This window comes from Cucurbita pepo, chromosome LG04 (assembly GCF_002806865.2).
Source record: "Cucurbita pepo subsp. pepo cultivar mu-cu-16 chromosome LG04, ASM280686v2, whole genome shotgun sequence".
Taxonomy (NCBI): domain Eukaryota; kingdom Viridiplantae; phylum Streptophyta; class Magnoliopsida; order Cucurbitales; family Cucurbitaceae; genus Cucurbita; species Cucurbita pepo.
The window spans coordinates 2461168-2479827 of record NC_036641.1 but is presented as its reverse complement, the minus strand read 5'-3'; the positions used below and the strand labels follow the sequence as shown (position 1 = coordinate 2479827).

The 18660-nt window shown below is 35.4% G+C and overlaps 4 protein-coding genes and 2 non-coding genes across 8 annotated transcripts; 4 read left to right on the top strand and 2 right to left on the bottom strand.

Annotated features, from left to right (window-relative positions):
* The first annotated feature begins 1008 nt into the window (after window positions 1-1008).
* Window positions 1009-3508, top strand: LOC111793672 (60S ribosomal protein L18-2-like). The gene is made up of 5 exons (XM_023675662.1): window positions 1009-1107; window positions 1204-1293; window positions 2525-2653; window positions 2760-2942; window positions 3104-3508. The coding sequence occupies exons 1-5, from the start codon at window positions 1024-1026 to the stop codon at window positions 3260-3262; spliced, it is 645 nt and encodes a 214-aa protein (XP_023531430.1). The 5' UTR covers window positions 1009-1023; the 3' UTR covers window positions 3263-3508.
* On the top strand, window positions 1650-1746 carry LOC111794128. The gene has a single exon (XR_002815022.1). It is a non-coding gene; the product is annotated as a small nucleolar RNA snoR69Y (small nucleolar RNA).
* On the top strand, window positions 1996-2076 carry LOC111794130. Its single transcript, XR_002815024.1, has one exon. It is a non-coding gene; the product is annotated as a small nucleolar RNA snoR53Y (small nucleolar RNA).
* A 905-nt stretch (window positions 3509-4413) lies between the features above and the next one.
* Window positions 4414-6363, bottom strand: LOC111793669 (epoxide hydrolase A-like). The gene is made up of 3 exons (XM_023675660.1): window positions 5722-6363; window positions 5075-5316; window positions 4414-4932 (listed from the first exon to the last, which is right to left on the bottom strand). Exons 1-3 carry the CDS (start codon window positions 6184-6186, stop codon window positions 4686-4688), a joined length of 954 nt encoding a protein of 317 aa, XP_023531428.1. The 5' UTR covers window positions 6187-6363; the 3' UTR covers window positions 4414-4685.
* Window positions 6364-9806: 3443 nt separating this feature from the next.
* LOC111793668 (pectinesterase inhibitor 7-like) lies at window positions 9807-11413 on the top strand. Its single transcript, XM_023675659.1, has one exon. It carries the CDS (start codon window positions 10048-10050, stop codon window positions 10591-10593), a length of 546 nt encoding a protein of 181 aa, XP_023531427.1. The 5' UTR covers window positions 9807-10047; the 3' UTR covers window positions 10594-11413.
* A 3557-nt stretch (window positions 11414-14970) lies between these two features.
* Window positions 14971-18052, bottom strand: LOC111793838 (probable splicing factor, arginine/serine-rich 7). 3 transcript variants are annotated; one of them, XR_002814984.1, is made up of 6 exons: window positions 17714-17972; window positions 16689-16767; window positions 16519-16575; window positions 15619-15755; window positions 15478-15531; window positions 14971-15278 (listed from the first exon to the last, which is right to left on the bottom strand). XR_002814984.1 is itself a non-coding variant. In XM_023675897.1 (6 exons), exons 1-6 carry the CDS (start codon window positions 17926-17928, stop codon window positions 15186-15188), a joined length of 543 nt encoding a protein of 180 aa, XP_023531665.1. In that variant the 5' UTR covers window positions 17929-18052; the 3' UTR covers window positions 14971-15185. The 3 variants fall into 3 exon arrangements, 2 of the variants coding, with proteins under 2 accessions (XP_023531665.1, XP_023531666.1); XM_023675897.1 differs by having other exon boundaries at window positions 15619-15663; window positions 17714-18052; XM_023675898.1 differs by having other exon boundaries at window positions 15619-15663; window positions 16519-16572; window positions 17714-18052.
* Window positions 18053-18660: the final 608 nt, after the last annotated feature.

Here is an 18660-nt window from a genome sequence, read left to right as displayed (position 1 = left end):
CTTCATAATTTTCAAATTTTCAAATTTTCAATAATACCACAAGGTAGGTGTTGGAAGAGAACACGTCGGAAATGCCAACCCATATGTCTATTGGCCCCGGACATCGTTATGACTAGAAAAGAGGAAAAGAACAATGACTAGAATTATATGGATAACAATGAATATGCAAACAACTCAATTGCAAAGTCTTGCATCGAGGTAGGACGGTAGGACTGAAATTTAATGGTCACAAGAGGAAAGAAGGTAGTGGACCAACTTGAACAAATTGTGGACTTAAATGAGAGCGATAGATTGCACCTCGTAGATATTTTGTTCATGGATATCCATAAGATAAACAATTTCTTATCTATTCCAACGTAGCTGACGATGAGATATTGCATACAATTGTTAGGTAGGAATAAACGAGCAACCTAACTTCCATGACTTCAGTTCCATGACTTCAGTTGACATATAAATTATGTTATTGATTCAAATTTAGTTCCAATCGAATGACTAAACTCAATGTTCAAACCATGAATTAATTAAATTTAGACTTTAGAACTTTAAGCAATTCAGCTTCTTTAACACTGATTTTTTAAACGAACTCATTGCAACTAAGACATCAAAACTCAACATACGACCCCTTAGAGATAATTTTATTGGAGGTTTTAGTTCGAAATTGGGATTAAAATCCATAAAGATCGAAGATAATTATGCTTGATGTTGCATGAGAAAGTTCACATAAATTAATAATATCTGTGTTTGATTCTCGTAATTATTTCGAATAATTTTATTATATAATTAATCGGTTTATTTTTAAGTCAAAATATTAAAATAATTTTAATAATTTAATTAGCATGTCATAGTTTTTATGTTTTTTTTATTTAACTATCAATATTAATAATTATGTTCCATTATATTAGTTGCTATTAAATTAATATAAATTTGTTAATTATGCAACAAAAATTTGTGGACCATGGGCTTAATCATTTTGGGCCTGGATCCAGCCCATTCTAATGACACAGGGCGATCCAGCACTATAAAATGGGTTTAAAAACCCTGATTTCCACCTTCGTCATCCTTCGGCCAGCTGCACCAAGCGTCTCGCAAACTCGGCTAGCTGCAATGGTACCTTCTAAATTTCTACTCATTCACTGCCTCCTTTGTTTAAGTTTCTTCCTTCTATGCCTGATTTTTGTGTTTCTCTTTCCTTGCGGTGGTTAGGGTATTGATCTCGTAGCGGGAGGTAAGAGCAAGAAGACCAAGAGGACCGCGCCCAAATCTGATGATATCTACCTCAAGTTACTTGTCAAGGTACTTCCTAAGCGCGATTTCCCATTCATAGCCACTTTCGTTTCATCTACCGGTGCTTAAAATATCATATGCTTGATTGTTTAAGGGTTTGGTTTCTTTTGGATTTTGATTGCGGAGCTTGTGTAGTTATAGTATTGTGTTGAAATGTCTCTGAAGGTGGTATAATGCCGCTCCCACTGAAAGTCAATTGAAATGTCACTCGGTTGGTTTTTTTGGGTTTCTTATAGAAGAGTCATCTTTTTCCCCCTTATTTGATTCTCCTTCCACGTTTTGTTTTGCTCTATATTTCTTGTGCTTGTCTAATCTGTTTGTGGATGCCTAATTTTGTTTTTCGAATGAATTGGTCAGATGGCTGGTCTTTCTGCTTTGATGATATCTGTGAATCCCAGCTCATGATGAGACCTTTTGTAGGTCGGGGAATAGTCTTTTACCCACAATATCTGAGCCTTAAGTCCAGTTACATTCTCTTTTTTTTTTTTGCTTTTTAACTATTATCGGTATCATGTTTTAACTGTTGAAGTTAGTATGTACACATGTTAACGCCTTCTGTAACTGCGTTTGCTTAGCTGTTCTTATATTGAATGCATAGAATGCCATGCTACCTATATTATTTCCCTTCTTAGGCACTAAATGTAATTATATATTGATAACAATTTGCCATACTTTAAATCTTTTGTTTTGTTTCCTTCGGAAAATTAAAAGGTTCCCAGTGATGATTAACTTGACCATGCTAATACTGATCACTTCGTGATTAATCTTTTCTTTAATAGTTCTGAGGGAACTGACTCCAAGGTTTAAGTTTTTGTGCTCATTTGCATTTGTTTCACTTGAGTGGGATGGGTGTACATTATATCTTTGGTTTATGCTTTTGTTATTTTTTCCATACAAATAGAAATATTTCTATGAAGTTAGATCATTTTCTCCCTTCTGCAATGAAGCCCTTTTAAACTGTTCAATTTGTTATTTCTTTTTCAGATCATAAGGACTCTGAACATATGCCTTTAGAATTTTGAAGTTTTTTACTTTTTGGTTTGACTTTCTCTTGGAGTCTTCTAATCATGTCTGTTTGTGTGCAATTTTGTAATATCTAATGTTAGTTCTCTATGTGATCTGGAAAGAAGCTTATTGTGTGGGCATTTTCTTGAATAGAGTTGTTCTGTTTGCCTGCAAAAACACATGTTTTACCCAACTTGTATTGACTAATGAAGTGATTTCTCGCTTTCCTTTTCAGCTTTACCGCTTCCTTGTTCGTCGTACTGGAAGCAATTTCAATGCTGTGATTCTCAAGCGCTTGTTCATGAGCAGGGTCAACAAGCCTCCACTTTCTCTCTCTAGGCTTATCCAGTTCATGAAAGGAAAGGTTAGTTTCTTCATCATGTAATATTGTAAGTTCATTTTGGTTGTTTGTAACCGATTGTGCATGCTGGGACGTCTAAAACCTCTTATATTTGTTGGTAATGTAATAGGAAAGCAAAATTGCCGTTGTTGTTGGGACTATTACTGACGATATTCGCGTCTATGAAGTTCCAGCATTGAAAGTCGCTGCTCTGAGATTTACAGAGACAGCAAGGGCAAGGATTGAGAAGGCTGGTGGGGAGTGTTTGACATTTGATCAGCTTGCTTTGAGGGCTCCTCTGGGTCAGAACACGGTATGAATATTTTTATGTTCCAAGTTATTTTTAGGCCACAACTTTCACATTCTTGATGAATGTGGGGAAAAATTAGAGAGTTTCAGGCTATGATTTAGATGTATACAGGGATTTGAATAATCTGTTGGCTCCATTTTTATTATTTTTGGGTTCATCTGCAGGTTCTCCTTAGAGGTTCTAAGAACTCCAGAGAGGCCGTGAAGCATTTTGGTCCAGCACCAGGTGTGCCCCACAGCCACTCCAAGCCTTATGTGAGGTCCAAGGGAAGGAAGTTTGAGAGGGCAAGAGGAAAGAGAAACAGCAGGGGATACAGGGTTTGATTCCATCATATTTTCCAAGCTAATTCAATCTGTGTGTGTTTTTCTGAACTCTTGATATCGAAATTTTGCTAGATTTTAGTTTTTACTTCAGTTGACTGTTTTGTCATAATATTGTTGATTAGGAATTGATTCAATGGCATTCAGCCAGACTTTTATAGAGTTCCTTTGGCTAGACATTGTGTGATGTCCATTTGATTTGAGTTTCATTGAAATATGAGCAAGTTACCTTGATTTTCATTAAAATCATATTAACATCTCTAATAAAGTACCATTCTTCTTTTATCTATTTCATCTAACCAAATAATATTGGTTGGATTATATTTCTAATATCTATAACTTCATTTTTATTTAGGTAATTTCTATGCTCTAAAACATTTAAGACTTATAATTTATGTGCTTTGGAATCTAAATTGTTTTTACAATTGAGTTGTTTGCATATCCATTTGTCCGTACAATGTCAAATGTCAATGCATTTCTGAATGAAATGAAGATCTATTTCTCTTGTCTAGTCGTGACAACGTTTCAATCTCAGTATGCCTACTTGTTGACGTTTTTGGCATATCCTCTTCCAATGTTTCCCTTGTGGCATATGCACTTAAACTCTTTGTTCCACTCAAAACCACTATTCACAAGTCCGAGCATCTCGACAATTACTGTGTACTTTTTAAGTCGACGCACAAGTTGCAACTTGGTAACTTCTGTTCCATCATAATCTCTAGGTGTCGTAGGTATCCAAGCCTGAATACCCCATCCTGCGATCGCCACCCCCTTCCACTAAGGCAACAAGTGACTCAACAAGATTTGCATCCTGTATTTTCGTCTACGATTTTTTTTTTTTTTTTTTTTTTTTTTTTTCCAGTACTTGTCATTATGTTATTTGCATATGTGTAATGATTATAATTGTGGTTATCAACCCTGCTGCGTTACAGTAAAAAAATTTGTGGAAGAATTGTATTCCAATGCGATTTGTTTAAACAAAAAAACAAGGATACATGCACAAAAAATACATAACAATCACCGATGAAATAGACACATCTAAGTACAAATTAAACCAATAATCCAAGAGAATGATAATGGAAAAAAGGGAGAATATGTTGGTATGACTTTTCTCCAAGGAAGAACAACTCCTAATCTCAACCATGAAAAACAACAAACACCCAACATATTTTTGTTCGACCTTTTATTCCATTCAACACGATAAGGTTTCATACAGTATACATATTCTAAACGACCACCTACCAAACATCCATCTAAATCCTCATCAGACATCCAAATTACTTGTAAGAGTAAAGATCATACGAGACGAGTGTAACTTAACTGGTCTAAAACATGTATTTTCGATCCACATGTCTGGACAAAAAGCAAAAACAAGCACCCTAATTAACTGAAAAACACACTGTTCTGTTCTGGTTTGTAGAAGGGACTAGAACTTTTTGATGAAGTCAAGGATGTGAGAGCTAACCTCTTCAGGCTTCTCCTGTGTCAGGAAATGCCCAACTCCTTCCATTACCACAACTTCTTGCAAATATGGCACATCTTTCTTGAAACCTCCTCCATTCACATACTCCTTAACCCCTGGTGTCGTATACACCATATCCACATCCCCAACTACGAACTTCACTGGCACTTTCACTTGCACCCCTGTCCATGGGGCTGTCAGCTCCCAGTTTCTACACCAAATTCCATATACAAATCAAACACCCAAGCTCCTAATCTAAATTTTACAGGTTATTATAATGTACGAGATCTTGTAGCATTTATGACATAAAATTGAAACCAAGAACTCAGCAGTTTGTGTAATTGGTGACTTACAAGTCCATTGATCTGTAATAGTTGAGTGGTCCAGTGAAGCCCTTGGACTCAAACTTGGAGGCAAAGTAAGAAAGATCTTCTTCTGAAAGCCAAGAGGGCAAGGGAGTTGAGGATCCAGGCCTGACTTGAAAGGCTTGTCCTTTAGGGAAAATGGGAGGGCCTGTTTTTCTTGTTGTCAAAATGCCTCTTACCACTTCTTTGGCACCCACCACCGCCATCTCCTCTTCAATCTCTCCTGGATTCTGAAACAAATACAAATTTCTTATGCAGATCCCTTCCCCCAAACAGAAAGCAACAAAAAAAGGGACATGATCTCAAGAAAACTAGAGCGATCATGAGTTTATAAACAAGGAATACATCTCCATTGGTATGAGGCCTCTCGGGGAAGCCCAAAGCAAAGCCATGGAAGCTAATGCTCAAAGTGGACAATATCATGCCATTGTGAAGAACCGTGATTCCTAACCTTCAGTACCACAGTACAATATCTTGGAGCACTCACTCATTATCAATTCTATCGAAAGAACTTACTTACGAGTGTGTGAAGTGTTTTTGGTGCATTATAATTACCATGGCAAAAACACAGACAAATCCCAATCTTTATGAACAAACAGCAAGCAAGAATTCTACATATACAAAAAGAAATCAACCTGGAATCTGCAAATGTAATAATCATCTCCAAAAAACTTCCTCATGCTCTCAACAGGCTTTATCTTGGGATGCCTAGGCCTAAACGGCACACTCAGACACACAAAAGCCTTGACAATGTCAGGTCGGAATAAACACAAACACCATGCGATCATTGCGCCCCAGTCATGCGCCACAACAAAAACCTCCTTAACTCCAAGAATCTCAACAAGAGCAACAAGATCCCCAACAATATGCATAATAGAGTAGCTAGAAAGCGAATCAGGAGCATCAGAATCGCCATACCCACGAAGGTCCGGCGCCACAGCGCGATACCCCTGTGAGCTCAACGCCAAAATCTGATGGCGCCATGAATACCAAAGCTCTGGGAAACCATGGATGAGAAGCACAATTGGGCCTTCGCCCTTCTCGGCTATGTGCATGTTTATGCCATTGACGCTCACGGTTCTGTGCTGGATCGAGTCCATGGCGATGGGTTGAAATTGTTCTTGATTTTTTCACTCTCTGCTTTGGATTGTTCGTCTTTGATGGAGCGGAAGGTGGATTGAATGAAGACGCAGAGATCGAACGTAGAAAACAGTGCGAATTTAGGTGAGGAGATGAAGGCCAATAAATGGGGTTCTCAAGACTTCGGAGTTTTCTTGGTTCATCCTTAAAAGCGGACCAAACTTCAAAAAAAAAAAAAAAAATAATAAATAAATAAAATAAACACTATTTTATTTTAAATAAAAGGCTAAATTAATAAATAAATAAATTAATTAACTTTTTAAATTTTACTTTTGTCTTAAATTTATTTAAATTTTAATAATATCTTTACCCATTAAATTTTTTTAAAAGAATTCTCTAGGTTTATATAGATTAACCAATGACATAAATACGATTTGGGTCAAATCATACGAGCAATTATAAAATAGATCGTATCGATAGTGTTTCTAAGATAAGACACCCAACCAAATCCATATATATAAATAAATTTAATAGGTTATTACTTGAACAGGATCCTCTCATCTATGAGCCACATGTTGTTCAAAATTATATTGATTAGGTATAATGTTAGATTATTAAAAAAATCAAAATTATTAAAAATAAATTTTTAATTACCAAACTTGTTAGGTAAAATTTAGTATTCATTAATTTTTCTAAAAGCATATAACATAGTTTTGAAAAAATAATAATAATAAAAAAAATAAAATCAAGTCAAATATTAAGTGATCTGATATTCAGACACTAAAACATATAGCAACTAAATCTTTTTCAACGTTGTATTATTGTTAGGTTCAAGAAACTCCTTCCTCTTTATCCTTCTCTAGCCTAGCAACCCGAACTCCGTCCTCTTCTCCTATTAATTCTTATTAATTTTCTCCTTCTTGTTCTTTCTGGTATCAATGGCTGCTCGTGGTGTGTCGTCTAATGGTCATAGTTGTTTTATTTTTGGATTTGTTATTTAGTTTCATTGAAATATTTGAAAGTGTATATTTGACTTTTGAGATTAAAAGAGGGCGGTTTGTTGTTGCCCTTAGCTTGCTTGAGGGCTTCACAACCAACTTTAGTTAGAAATTAGAGTAAAAAGAAAAATGTATGTCATGAAAGGAGAGAGTAGGTGAAGAGGATTGAAGCAATTTGGGGCATATCCAAATGGTGGTGGAGATATGGGTAGGTAATGTCACAGTCATGCTTGTCCAAAGCGTGTTTGTTAATGGCCGCATGATAGATATCCCGATCTTGCTTGTCCAGGACATGTTGTCCATGGTTGCATGTCCGTTCCAAATCCTTTTTACATGCTTTCATCCTAGTCTTTTCCATTTTATATTGGGTCAGTATGGGGATCTATGACTGTTCACCAAAATCGTGTCTACAGGCTAAAATGCCCCAAAATGTACCATAGGAGATATGACTAGTTGTCAACTTCTCCCTACCTGAATAGTTATATGCTGCTAAGCCGTTGTTGTTGCCTTTGCTTGCATGCTATATAACACTGTTTTCAATCTCTCACTAAATCTTGCTTTCAAACTTTCTTTCGAAAATCTCTCTGCCCTCATTTTCTAAAATCTTTTAATGACAATCGTAAGTCCGGCGGTAAGAAAAGAGCGATTGTGACAGGTAGCACACATTTTAATGAGCTAAGTCTTTGTCTTTCCAAGCTTGTATTCATTTTTTCCATCTTTTCCCAACTTCTTGGGGGTCTTGTGGGAAAACAAGATGTTCTCTTTTGTTTAACCTAAGGGGAATATAGTATATGGATGAAGTTGAGTGTCATGTCTTAGTAACACTATTGATACGACCCACTTTGTAATTATTATAAATAATTGTATCCAAATCGTTCGATACATATGAACGAGGGTATCATATACAATAAGTTTGTGTAAGACAACTATGAAATATTTAATCTTTCTTTATAATCCAATAATTGTGTCACGACCCATTTTGAGGCTTCAAAACCCTAATCGTGACTAAAAAGACGAAGACAAAGGCAAATAAGAGAAAAAGTAAAATAAAATAAAATAAAGGATAAAATCCAACAAATTTTAAATTAAAATAAAACCAACATCAAAATTAAATTCAAAATAAAAATTATAATAAGAAGGTATTGTTCAAATTTATTACAAAGGGGAAAATAGTTTGGGATACAATGACAAAACAAAATACAAATGATTCAAACATGAAATCACAAGGGACAGACGCTCCGAAACAACCTTCTCTATGACTGTACAACTCTCAAACACTCTCTCCGAAACAACCTTCTCTATGACTGTACAACTCTCAAACACTCTCTCCGAAACAATCTTCTCTATGACTGTACAACTCTCAAACACTCTCTCCGAAACAATCTTCTCTATGACTGTACAACTCTCAAACACTCTCTCCGAAACAATCTTCTCTATGACTGTACAACTCTCAAACACTCTCTCCGAAACAATCTTCTCTATGACTGTACAACTCTCAAACACTCTCTCCGAAACAATCTTCTCTATGACTGTACAACTCTCAAACACTCTCTCCGAAACAATCTTCTCTATGACTGTACAACTCTCAAACACTCTTCCGCCTCGATTGGCAGCCTACGAACACTAGAAAAAGAAAAAGGAAAGGGGTGAGTATATCAATATACTCAGTAAGCAATCTACCATTCATCACATCTTTAACCTAGTAAATATCCATGAGCTTTACTTTGGGCTCTAGGAAATTCAGGCCTAGTCTCTACTACTATCTTAGTATCTAGGGTGCCTCGAAGTTTTAAGCGATACTTTAGCACGGACACACTCTGGGTATGGGGGTGGGGTTGGGGTTGGGAGGGAGTAGTTCACTCATTTGTTATGTTGGGGAAGGGGGGAGTAGTTCACCCATTTTTGATGGTGCAAGTCTTCAAGAGTGACAGATCAATGACAAATCTCATCTCTGAGGTCAACTACTTTTTTTGTTCTTAAACTTAGTAGCTTACTCTGCCTAATTAGTACATAACTAAAATTCTATCTCTGATGGGGATAATGTGGTGTGTGCTAGCTTAATTACATTCAACAAAAGACTATTTTCTTGAATCGTTCAAATAACTTTTTTCTATTTTGTACATAAAATTTAAATTACTTTTTGGTATCTAACATGTTAAGGAAATATCATTCTGTGAATGTGAAAATTTAGTCGAGAGTAAATGATATTAAAATAAAGTAGTCGAAAAAAAAGAAAGAGTTGGACCTTAGGGCATTTATTTTTATTAAAACTATATAACAAAATTTATATATCAGGATTAAAGCAGCTATATATATTATAGTTCTAATATTAAAAAAAAAATGCTATTAAGTTTTCTTAAATGAAACTCAATAAATAAATAAAAAAACTGTAAAAACAAATTAATTAAAACAATTAAGAGAAATTTGTTTTAAGAATTAAAAAAGAAAAAAAAAAGAAAAAAAAAAAAAAAGAAAAATCTAAAAACCCGGCANGCTATTAAGTTTTCTTAAATGAAACTCAATAAATAAATAAAAAAACTGTAAAAACAAATTAATTAAAACAATTAAGAGAAATTTGTTTTAAGAATTAAAAAAGAAAAAAAAAAAAAAAAAAAAAAAAAAGAAAAATCTAAAAACCCGGCAAACAAACAATAGGCTTACAAAAATGGAACAAAAAAAACACCCCAAAAACAGCGGTTAACCACAGCAAGTCCAAAGGCCATCCGCCCCTCTCTCTCTCTCTCTCTCTCTCTGAGGGCCAAACAAATCCACCACACCACCATTATAAACACACACACACCCCATCAACAAACTCAATTCATCTCCATCTACAAAAATTTCAGGCTTCCATCCCAATTCAATCAAAAAAACAGACAAAAAAAGATGAACCCCATTTCACTCGCTGTGGCTGTTTTGGTGGTTTCCCTCTGTTCCTTCCAAGCACAGGGAGACGATGATCTGATCATCAAAGCCTGCAGCAAAACCTCTTACAACGACCTGTGCAAAGCAATCTTACAAGCAGCACCAAATAGCAATGATGCAGATCTCTATGGATTAACACAAATCGCATTGAACATTGCAGCACAGAATGTTACCAACATATATCAAACCATAGACAAACTTCAAAACGACTCATCCGTAGACAGTTTCGTGGATGAATGCTTGACGGACTGCTTGGAGAATTATCAAGATGCTACTGACCAAATCGAAGATTCTGTCACTGCTTTGGAATTCAAAGCCTTTAACGATGTCAGGACATGGGTTGCTGCTGCCATGAGCGATGTAGCTACCTGCGACCTGGGCTTCAAAGACAAGCCTGGCTATCAATCTCCTGTTCACCAAATGAGTGCCGTTTTTGATCAGATATGCAGCATTGTCTTGACCTTTAATCACTGTTTAATTGAAGGGAATGTTCACCTCACCAGCTAAACATGGTTTCGTTGTTGTTTGTTTGTTTGTTTGTTTCTGGCTCTTCAAACCTCAAAAATAATAAATGTTTCAACGTAAATTATCATATCAATATCATCCTCCAAACAGAAAGAGAGGGTGAACAAACACATTCAATTTAGTAAATACCAATTCTTATGTTCAGATCTCTTCAGTTTTTATTCGTTTTCTTCCTTCTCACAAACTAATTCACAACAAAACTTGGAAATCATCAGGGATTAACAATCTACACAAACAATCGAATCGTAATCCTATATATCGGAAGATTTCTTTGCACTCTCAGTTTGTGTAAATGAAATTCATCCACGAAACGAACTAACAAATTGATGTCAGCCAAGGAATTCAGATCCCTTGAAACATTCATCTCCTCTTGTAAATCATCGATTTCCATTCGTTTTTCCTCTGAAAACCTAATTCATGAGAAAACTCCAAGTGAAATGCGTCGATACTCTGATTGAAGCAAAGAAATCACCAGAGATTTAACCATTTGAAAAATGATCGATTCGAAATCTCATTCAAGATAATCAAACACAAAATTCAAAACAGAAAAAAGTAATAGGGGATGGAAGAATATTAATGTAATCCAGTTACATTGGAGCGCATCTCCATTGAAAATAGAAAGAGAAGGCTCAAGCAGAAAGGATGATTTCGCTGTCCGCGCAGATAAAATCCTGGAAACGATTCCAATGAGAAACAAATTTCCAAGAAGATCTCTGCGCGAAATATGAACAAAACTTAGAAGAAAACACGCTAATTTCTAAAATATTGAAGTGAAACGGCGCAAACTTGAATTTCCAAGGAATTTCTGAAGAACTCACCGTAAATCTCTAATCCGCAAAAACCCTTGTTTATATAGAAGGGGCGGGGTATATGTTGCGAAATGACGATAATACCCATTAAATCTCAAGGAAATAAAAAGAAATAATAATATATATAAAGCTTTGCCCAAACGGTTGATTTTACATATTTTTCCATTATGTTATTTTCTAATTATTGTCAATTGTAATTAAAAGAGTTCTCCCCCAAATTATTATTGCTTGCTCTCTCCACTTTTTCTATCCCCATTCAAGTGTACATCTAACCCCAGAATTCGGACCAACCCAACTCGAATTATAGACGTTGCTTCTGGTTGGGTTAGGTTGTTTTTTCTGGACCTCAAGTGATTCGATTCAGTTTTTAGTTTATAGGATAAAAAATTTGAGTTAGACCTGAAACTGAATAAAACTTATAAATAACATTGAGAATTATGTCGTAGGTAAAGGTTGATAAATCATGAAAGATTGAAAGCATGAAACGGTAGTTCTTGGTGAGTTCGTCACCGACTTTAATCTTCCCCAAACCTTCACAAATCAACCTTTGAAGGCTAGTCAAGATTGACGCACTTTGGAGCTCAAAATCTTCGTGGGAACTTCTTGAGCCTAAATTGGCGTGACGTGGAAGGCTAAAATTCATTTGAAGCTGCGTGAATTTGTGTAAAATGTTGTTTTCACGACTATTATTCAAATTGTCAAAATTTATAGGCTATTCTTGTTGTTATGAACTTCAATGTTATTTTTTTCAAATACTCAATTATCTATTTTTCTAAATTTATTATTTATTTTTTTAATTAAATTATTTCCTTATAAACACTTTTTAATATGATTAGAACTTTATTTATGTTCATTAATAAATATCATGAATTTGATAAAACAATTGGTTAGAAGAAATTTTGTCTATGGGAGGTTTTTACTAGGCTATGATATTTAAAGTGGATATCCTATGGTTTATCGTGATTCACACCATCAGATTTATGGGTCTCGTAGCAACTTTTGGATCGTATTTGCATGACTCTGTAAGGGTCATGAAAGCAAGTATAAGGGTTGTTCCCATCTTTCTAAGCCTAGTTGATTAAAACGAGCCACTTTTCTAAAATTCAAAACTGAGTTAGTCGTGATAGATTCTTCAGTAATTAAAAATAGTTAAAGACTGCTCCTCTAATATACGTGAAACTTGAGTATGTGACACGAGCAATAATAAAATTCCAATTAAGCCTAGTAGCCATTAGCCCAAAAGACGAAGACACGACCCATTTGCAGCATGAACCCACGACCTAAACACCTGCAGCCCACGCGCCCGAGATAGCAACTCGAATCTGCGCCTCAACCCGCTTCACGTTCTGCATGTGTGTAAGCACCCCTCGGTAATATGTGTCACTACTGCAGACGCCGGCTCCTTCGGCTCGGCTTTGCACAGTCTTTTGGCTAAAAAACAGCTTATTCAGCTCGGGTTGAAAATTTTGACACCAATCCTTACGTTTTTTTTACCCTACTTGAGCTGATTTTGACCCTTATTAAGGTAATTGAGGTCAATATAATGCTCTTTTTCGCAAATTCAAGTTAAATGAGATGGACCTCCTAATAGGAAATGACTCCCGGTGATACTTGGAGCAGCTTTGAGGGATGGAAGACAAGTGTACTCGAATTTAGGGAAATGCCGGCTATAGCCAACCAAGTAAGTGATCTTACTATTGGATAGGTTGGACTACTATTGATGTATGACGACATGTGCCTAGTGGCTCCTACCCATGTCATTTATGCTTTATATTTATGATGAAGACTATATTATATGATATATGATGTGAGATGTAAGATTGGGAAATTTCTTAATAGGACATTATTCCACGTTAAGATGAAATGCATATTTTAAATGTCATGCTACATTATGAAGATGATTTTTCCTAAGACACATCCCTAGTTAATGTTAATGATGATGAATGTACAAAGACCAATCCACGTATATTACTTCTCCTTTTACGATGATGAGTATGGACGCTTACACTATGATGATGATGATAATCATGTCTCACATGATCTTTAGGGGTTTGGTGACCTACAGACATCGCTACGGACAACTAACTCGACTATGATTGGTCCAGGGGGTGCAAACTGTCTGGGGATCCATGTACGCACGTGTGGGTCGTGTGTAGGGAAGTACAACACATCTAATTTTGTTTGGACTGGCGGTCACCAATATGATGGTTTTTAACAATAAGGCCCTCGATCATGTGCTACTTCTATTTCATGTAAGCAAGACACCCCTATATGGCGTAATCAGAGACCATGACACATGCATCGATATTAATATTATTTTATTTTCTTATAGGGTGTTTTTCATTAAATGTTTTACTTGCTTCATTTGCTTCATTTATTATTAGTCCTTATCTTGTTTTAAATTTGTTTTCTATATAAGTCCATGAGAGCATTTTAAGTTGAAGTTATGCTTTAAGATGAAAATTATGTTTCACGATAACGTTTTAAATGTTTTTTCCGCATAAAAACATAGGTAATGGTGACAATAGCAACTTTAGGTTAGTAGAAATATAAGGTCGTTACATAGTTTCCGTTGTGCCTAGTGGGATAGCCCAGTTAGTTAGTGTCTCCACTCAAAAGAGCGAGCGACAAATAGTTACTGTTCTAGCCCAAGAGGGAGCGTGAACAAGCAAGTTACTGTCTTTGCTAGAAAGAGCAATGCAACAGACTAATTACTATTTTCGTGTGAAAAAGCGAGGCAGTAGATAGTTACAACATAACCCCACTAGGGAAAATCCTCCAGTTGGAACTCAGTAAATAGCTAGGTGTGAAGTACGTATATTAGACTAAAAAGAGGCTCCACCATACTTAATAGACTTACCTTAGGCTCAACCTTGTGAGCATGTAGATTGAGGAGCATATTGACTTGAGTGCAATTTGAACAGATATTACGAGGGACCTAGGCTTACGTTTAACATAGAGTATTGAATATCCTAAACCCTACCGTTAGTCTCGGAAGCAGTACGTGAACCATCAATATCCTCTTGTTTCGTCCAACAAAAACGGGAAGGAAAAGATACTGTGCAGTCCAATCTAATGTCTCTAAGACAAGATACTGTGGTGGAAAAGATCAGAGAATTCTAGTTCCCAAATACAATAACTACATTATTATGTCTCACAACAAAGGTACACTTAGCCGTTACCCACTCCCAACAGAATACAACACTTTTGGGACCTTAACATCCACCTTAGGGAGCTTCTCGGACCCCTCGAATTATCAGGGCATCTAACCATAAGTTCATTGAGGAAAATTACAATCTATAATGTTCACATATTACCTAATACAAGTTAAGAATTCACATAAACTTCTCAAAGAACCGATAATCTACTTATGTATACTTATGTGTACACATGTTTTCGATAAGGGTGAGTCACTCTCATGTATATCCTAAAAAACACAATAATTTATGCAAATACAAAGATTAATGTTACCATAATCTAATCTTAACTAATAACCAATCAGTCATTCATTCCATCCCAACCAATCAAATAAAATCAAACAGGCAAAATCAATTTCAATTCCTTTTCATAATTAAAATAGATCTCAATCCATATGCGTCAAAACATCAATCAAGGGAAGAAGAAAGCTCACAAGCTTGAATGTCTCTACAACTTATTCAACACAGCTATTGGTTGTACTGATTTTTTCTTGCAGCAGCAGCAGCAGCTAATATTCCATTCTTCTATCATTTGCCTCTTTCCTTCATTTCAAGGATACCCAACCCATTAGTCAAAGCTAGAGTTCAAGAACTTCAGCAATTCATTTCTTTTGTTTTCCTCAGCTTTGTCTTCCTTTGATTTATCAAGTTTCAACAATATCTGCAAAAATAATAATAATAGTGAAAACTATGTTATCAATGGCAGCAACATTCTATGTACTTGTGACACTTCGCATTTGACCTTTTTCAAAATCATTTTTAAGTCCCAAAATTTGATGAGTGAGAAGTATTTTTGGACAAGGCAAAGATGTTTTAACAATAACATGTCGAAACATAGAAAGAAAAGGCGGATCTTTCACCTTTTTGCCAGAGACAGCACTCCGTCGAGTACCATCATCCTCCCGCGCTAAAAACTGCAAATACATGAAGTAACTGTAAATTTGACATTTGAGATGCCAAAAAAGAAGATAACTGAAAATAATCAATGGTGTTAAGGTAACCTTAGACAGCTGCACAGGGCTGCTACTTCTCTCTTCTGGCTGTTTCTATAAATCGACTCCGATTGCCAGGACAAATCCGCACAACAAACCAGCAGGCAAATCAATCAACAGCCCGATCATCATGCCACAGACCCCAACTCCAAGTTCAAAGAATCAATCAGTAAATAGTCATACAAACGTCTAACACTATATCCAATTCAGAAACAAATCATAGATGTAGTCTAAAGATTGCATGACTAAAAAAATTATGATAATTTGGCAAATAGATCATTACTTTCATCTTTTGTCTAACGATTGCATGCTTGTCTTTCTTAGAGGCTCAACATTTTAGCCTCAATGCTTATGCTTTCTTTAGATTGCACGTGGTTAGGCCTAGCATACATGAGGCTTGCTCCTCTACCTTTTTTTATAATTTAATTTTCTGAATTAGGGCTTGCGCTCTATTTGAACACACTGATGCTTGGAGTCTTAACACCTCATGAAATGATTAGGAGAATAATATTAATTTGATGCTTATTCTTTACACAATTGAGTTATTGTAATTCAGGTTGTTAATACTTTTACTACCCAGGACAAAAAAACATTTTAGATTGAAACTTAAATATCTTCTTAAAATCTTTATCACAATATGTTCATTTATATTTTAATTTAAACTGAGGCTTATCATACTACCTCGAAGCTTACATCTCACCTCTTCTGAATTAAAATCTAAAACATTGAATACATGTGTTAAAAGTTACATCTACTTTATCACTATATGTTCTGAAGTGCCTAGAGGTATATACAGGTAAAAGACATGATGCCAGCGAGGTGATTTCCGTAACATTTCTCAGTTCATTGAAAGCACAACATTAAGAACAACAAAGGGAAAAATAGTACACAAACAGACAAGTGGTCTACCTCTTTAGCTTTATGCTTACGCCTTTTATGGTGACGACTCTTACTTCGCTCCCTCTCCTTATACAAAGATGCACAAAAAAGAGTGACAATAACAAGGTGAAAATCCACAAGTGGAACTACAAAGCCAACACATAAATCCAAAGATATAAATTACTATTTAAAGCATCTACCTTCTTCGTTCCATCATTCTTCTTATGCCGCTTTGAACGGCCTGACATTTCAGGCTCGCTTTGAGAAGAGCTATGGCTTCTACATGTATATACAAGGATAAGTAAGAACTATCTTAGGTTCATGAGATGTGCTATGAAAAAATAGTTGTCTAGGAAACCAGAATACCACTCACTGAAAAACATGATCTTAGAAGGTATAAATTAGAAAACCAGCCAAAATATGAAGTACATCTAGCATAATTAAGCCATTACATAAAATAAATTCCAATGAAGAAACAGAAAGCAATTACATCACTTGGTAAAGTTTTCATTTTTACTTGTTTTCTAACATTGAAAAATAAAACGGTTCAGTAACTATTCTATATTTCTCAGTCCCCATTTTTAACAAATGCACCCAACACAGTGTACAAATTTGGGGGAAAACAAAATTTAAATTCTTGTTTCTTTGTTTCTCGTTTATTACAGATATTACTAACGTTGTATTTGTTACGAATTTAAAGACAACAAAATCTCATTTCTTGTTTCGGTTATTATTTCAAGAACATACAGTATTATTTTATCATTGTTATTTAAAGAAAATATATAAATATTGAAAAGTTTAAATGTAACATAAAAACATGACGCGATCACATTTTTGTTCTTCTTTTTAAAAGGGTAGGAAATACACAAGATGAGTCCTAAACTCTTAGCTTTCTAAACAGAGAAAGGCATACATTTCAATTCTGAACCAAGAGCTAAGGTTCTCTTTCCGATCAATAATCACTAACAACCTATCATAACTAAGATTACGTAAATCGCATTANAAAAAAAAAAAAAAAAAAAAAAAAAAAAAAAAAAAAAAAAAAAAAAAAAAAAAAAAAAAAAAAAAAAATCAGAAAAGGCTTAACAGAGTTCCTCAAAAAACCTAAATCTCCCAATCCAAACTCTAATCAGCAGCAATCAAACAAGGAGCAAGGAAACAAAAGATCAGAAACAACAAAGGAAAAGCATAATAGGAGAAAAACTATTAAAGTTGCTGAGGTTACCGGGAGTAATCGGATTCGGAGTCGGAGGAAGATAAAGAATTGGAGGAGGAGCGGCGGTGCCTGCGACGACGCTTAGAATGAGAGCGAGACTTCTTGCGAATCCTAAGAGCGTCCCGATCTTTTTCACGGCGAGTTCTACGGCGACGGCGACGACGAGAAGAGGAAGACGATGAATCGGAAGTGTAGGGTGATGCCGACGAAGACGAGGCCGCCATAGATCAGAGCGAGAGGGGGAGAGAGAGAGGGTAATGTTTTGGCAAAGAACCGAAGGCCTAAGCCGCTAAAGAAAAAGAAAGGGTTATTTCATAACATATTGGGTCCTTTGTGAAAAATATATTCGTTTCTTTTTTAATGATTTTTTAAAAAATCATTGTGACATCTTCAATATAGTTAGATCTCAAAAAAAAAAATAATAATAATAATAATAATAAATAAATAAATAAAAATAAAATAAATAAATAATAAAAATCATGATTGAAACTTGTAATAACAAGGTGCTCTATTTTGCTAATTTTATTTGGTCACCATCCTACTTTTCATGACTGTGGACTTGCGATTGTGTGACACTCACTTTCCAACAACAAGTGAGTTAAGTCAATTCGTTCTTGCGTCGCCTACAGCCAAGCAACGTATGCTCGAGCCTCTGGCCCTGGTTCAAGAAGAAAGTTTTAGAAAACGAGGGCAGAGAGATTTCGAAACAAAGGTTTTGAAAGCAAGATTTGAGAAATTGAAATTTGTGTTATATATGCAAGTAAAAAGCTACAACAACAGTTCACAATATATAACTATTGGTAGGGAGATCGTTTATCATGCTAAAAGTACTTGTAAGCTTTTAAAAGTCTTAGTCATTACGTCAGTCCTAACAAATTTCTTGTCACGACCTAGTATTTTGATTTTGTCCGAAGTACATATTACAATTGGGGTTGACTCGATAGTGTAAAAGGGCA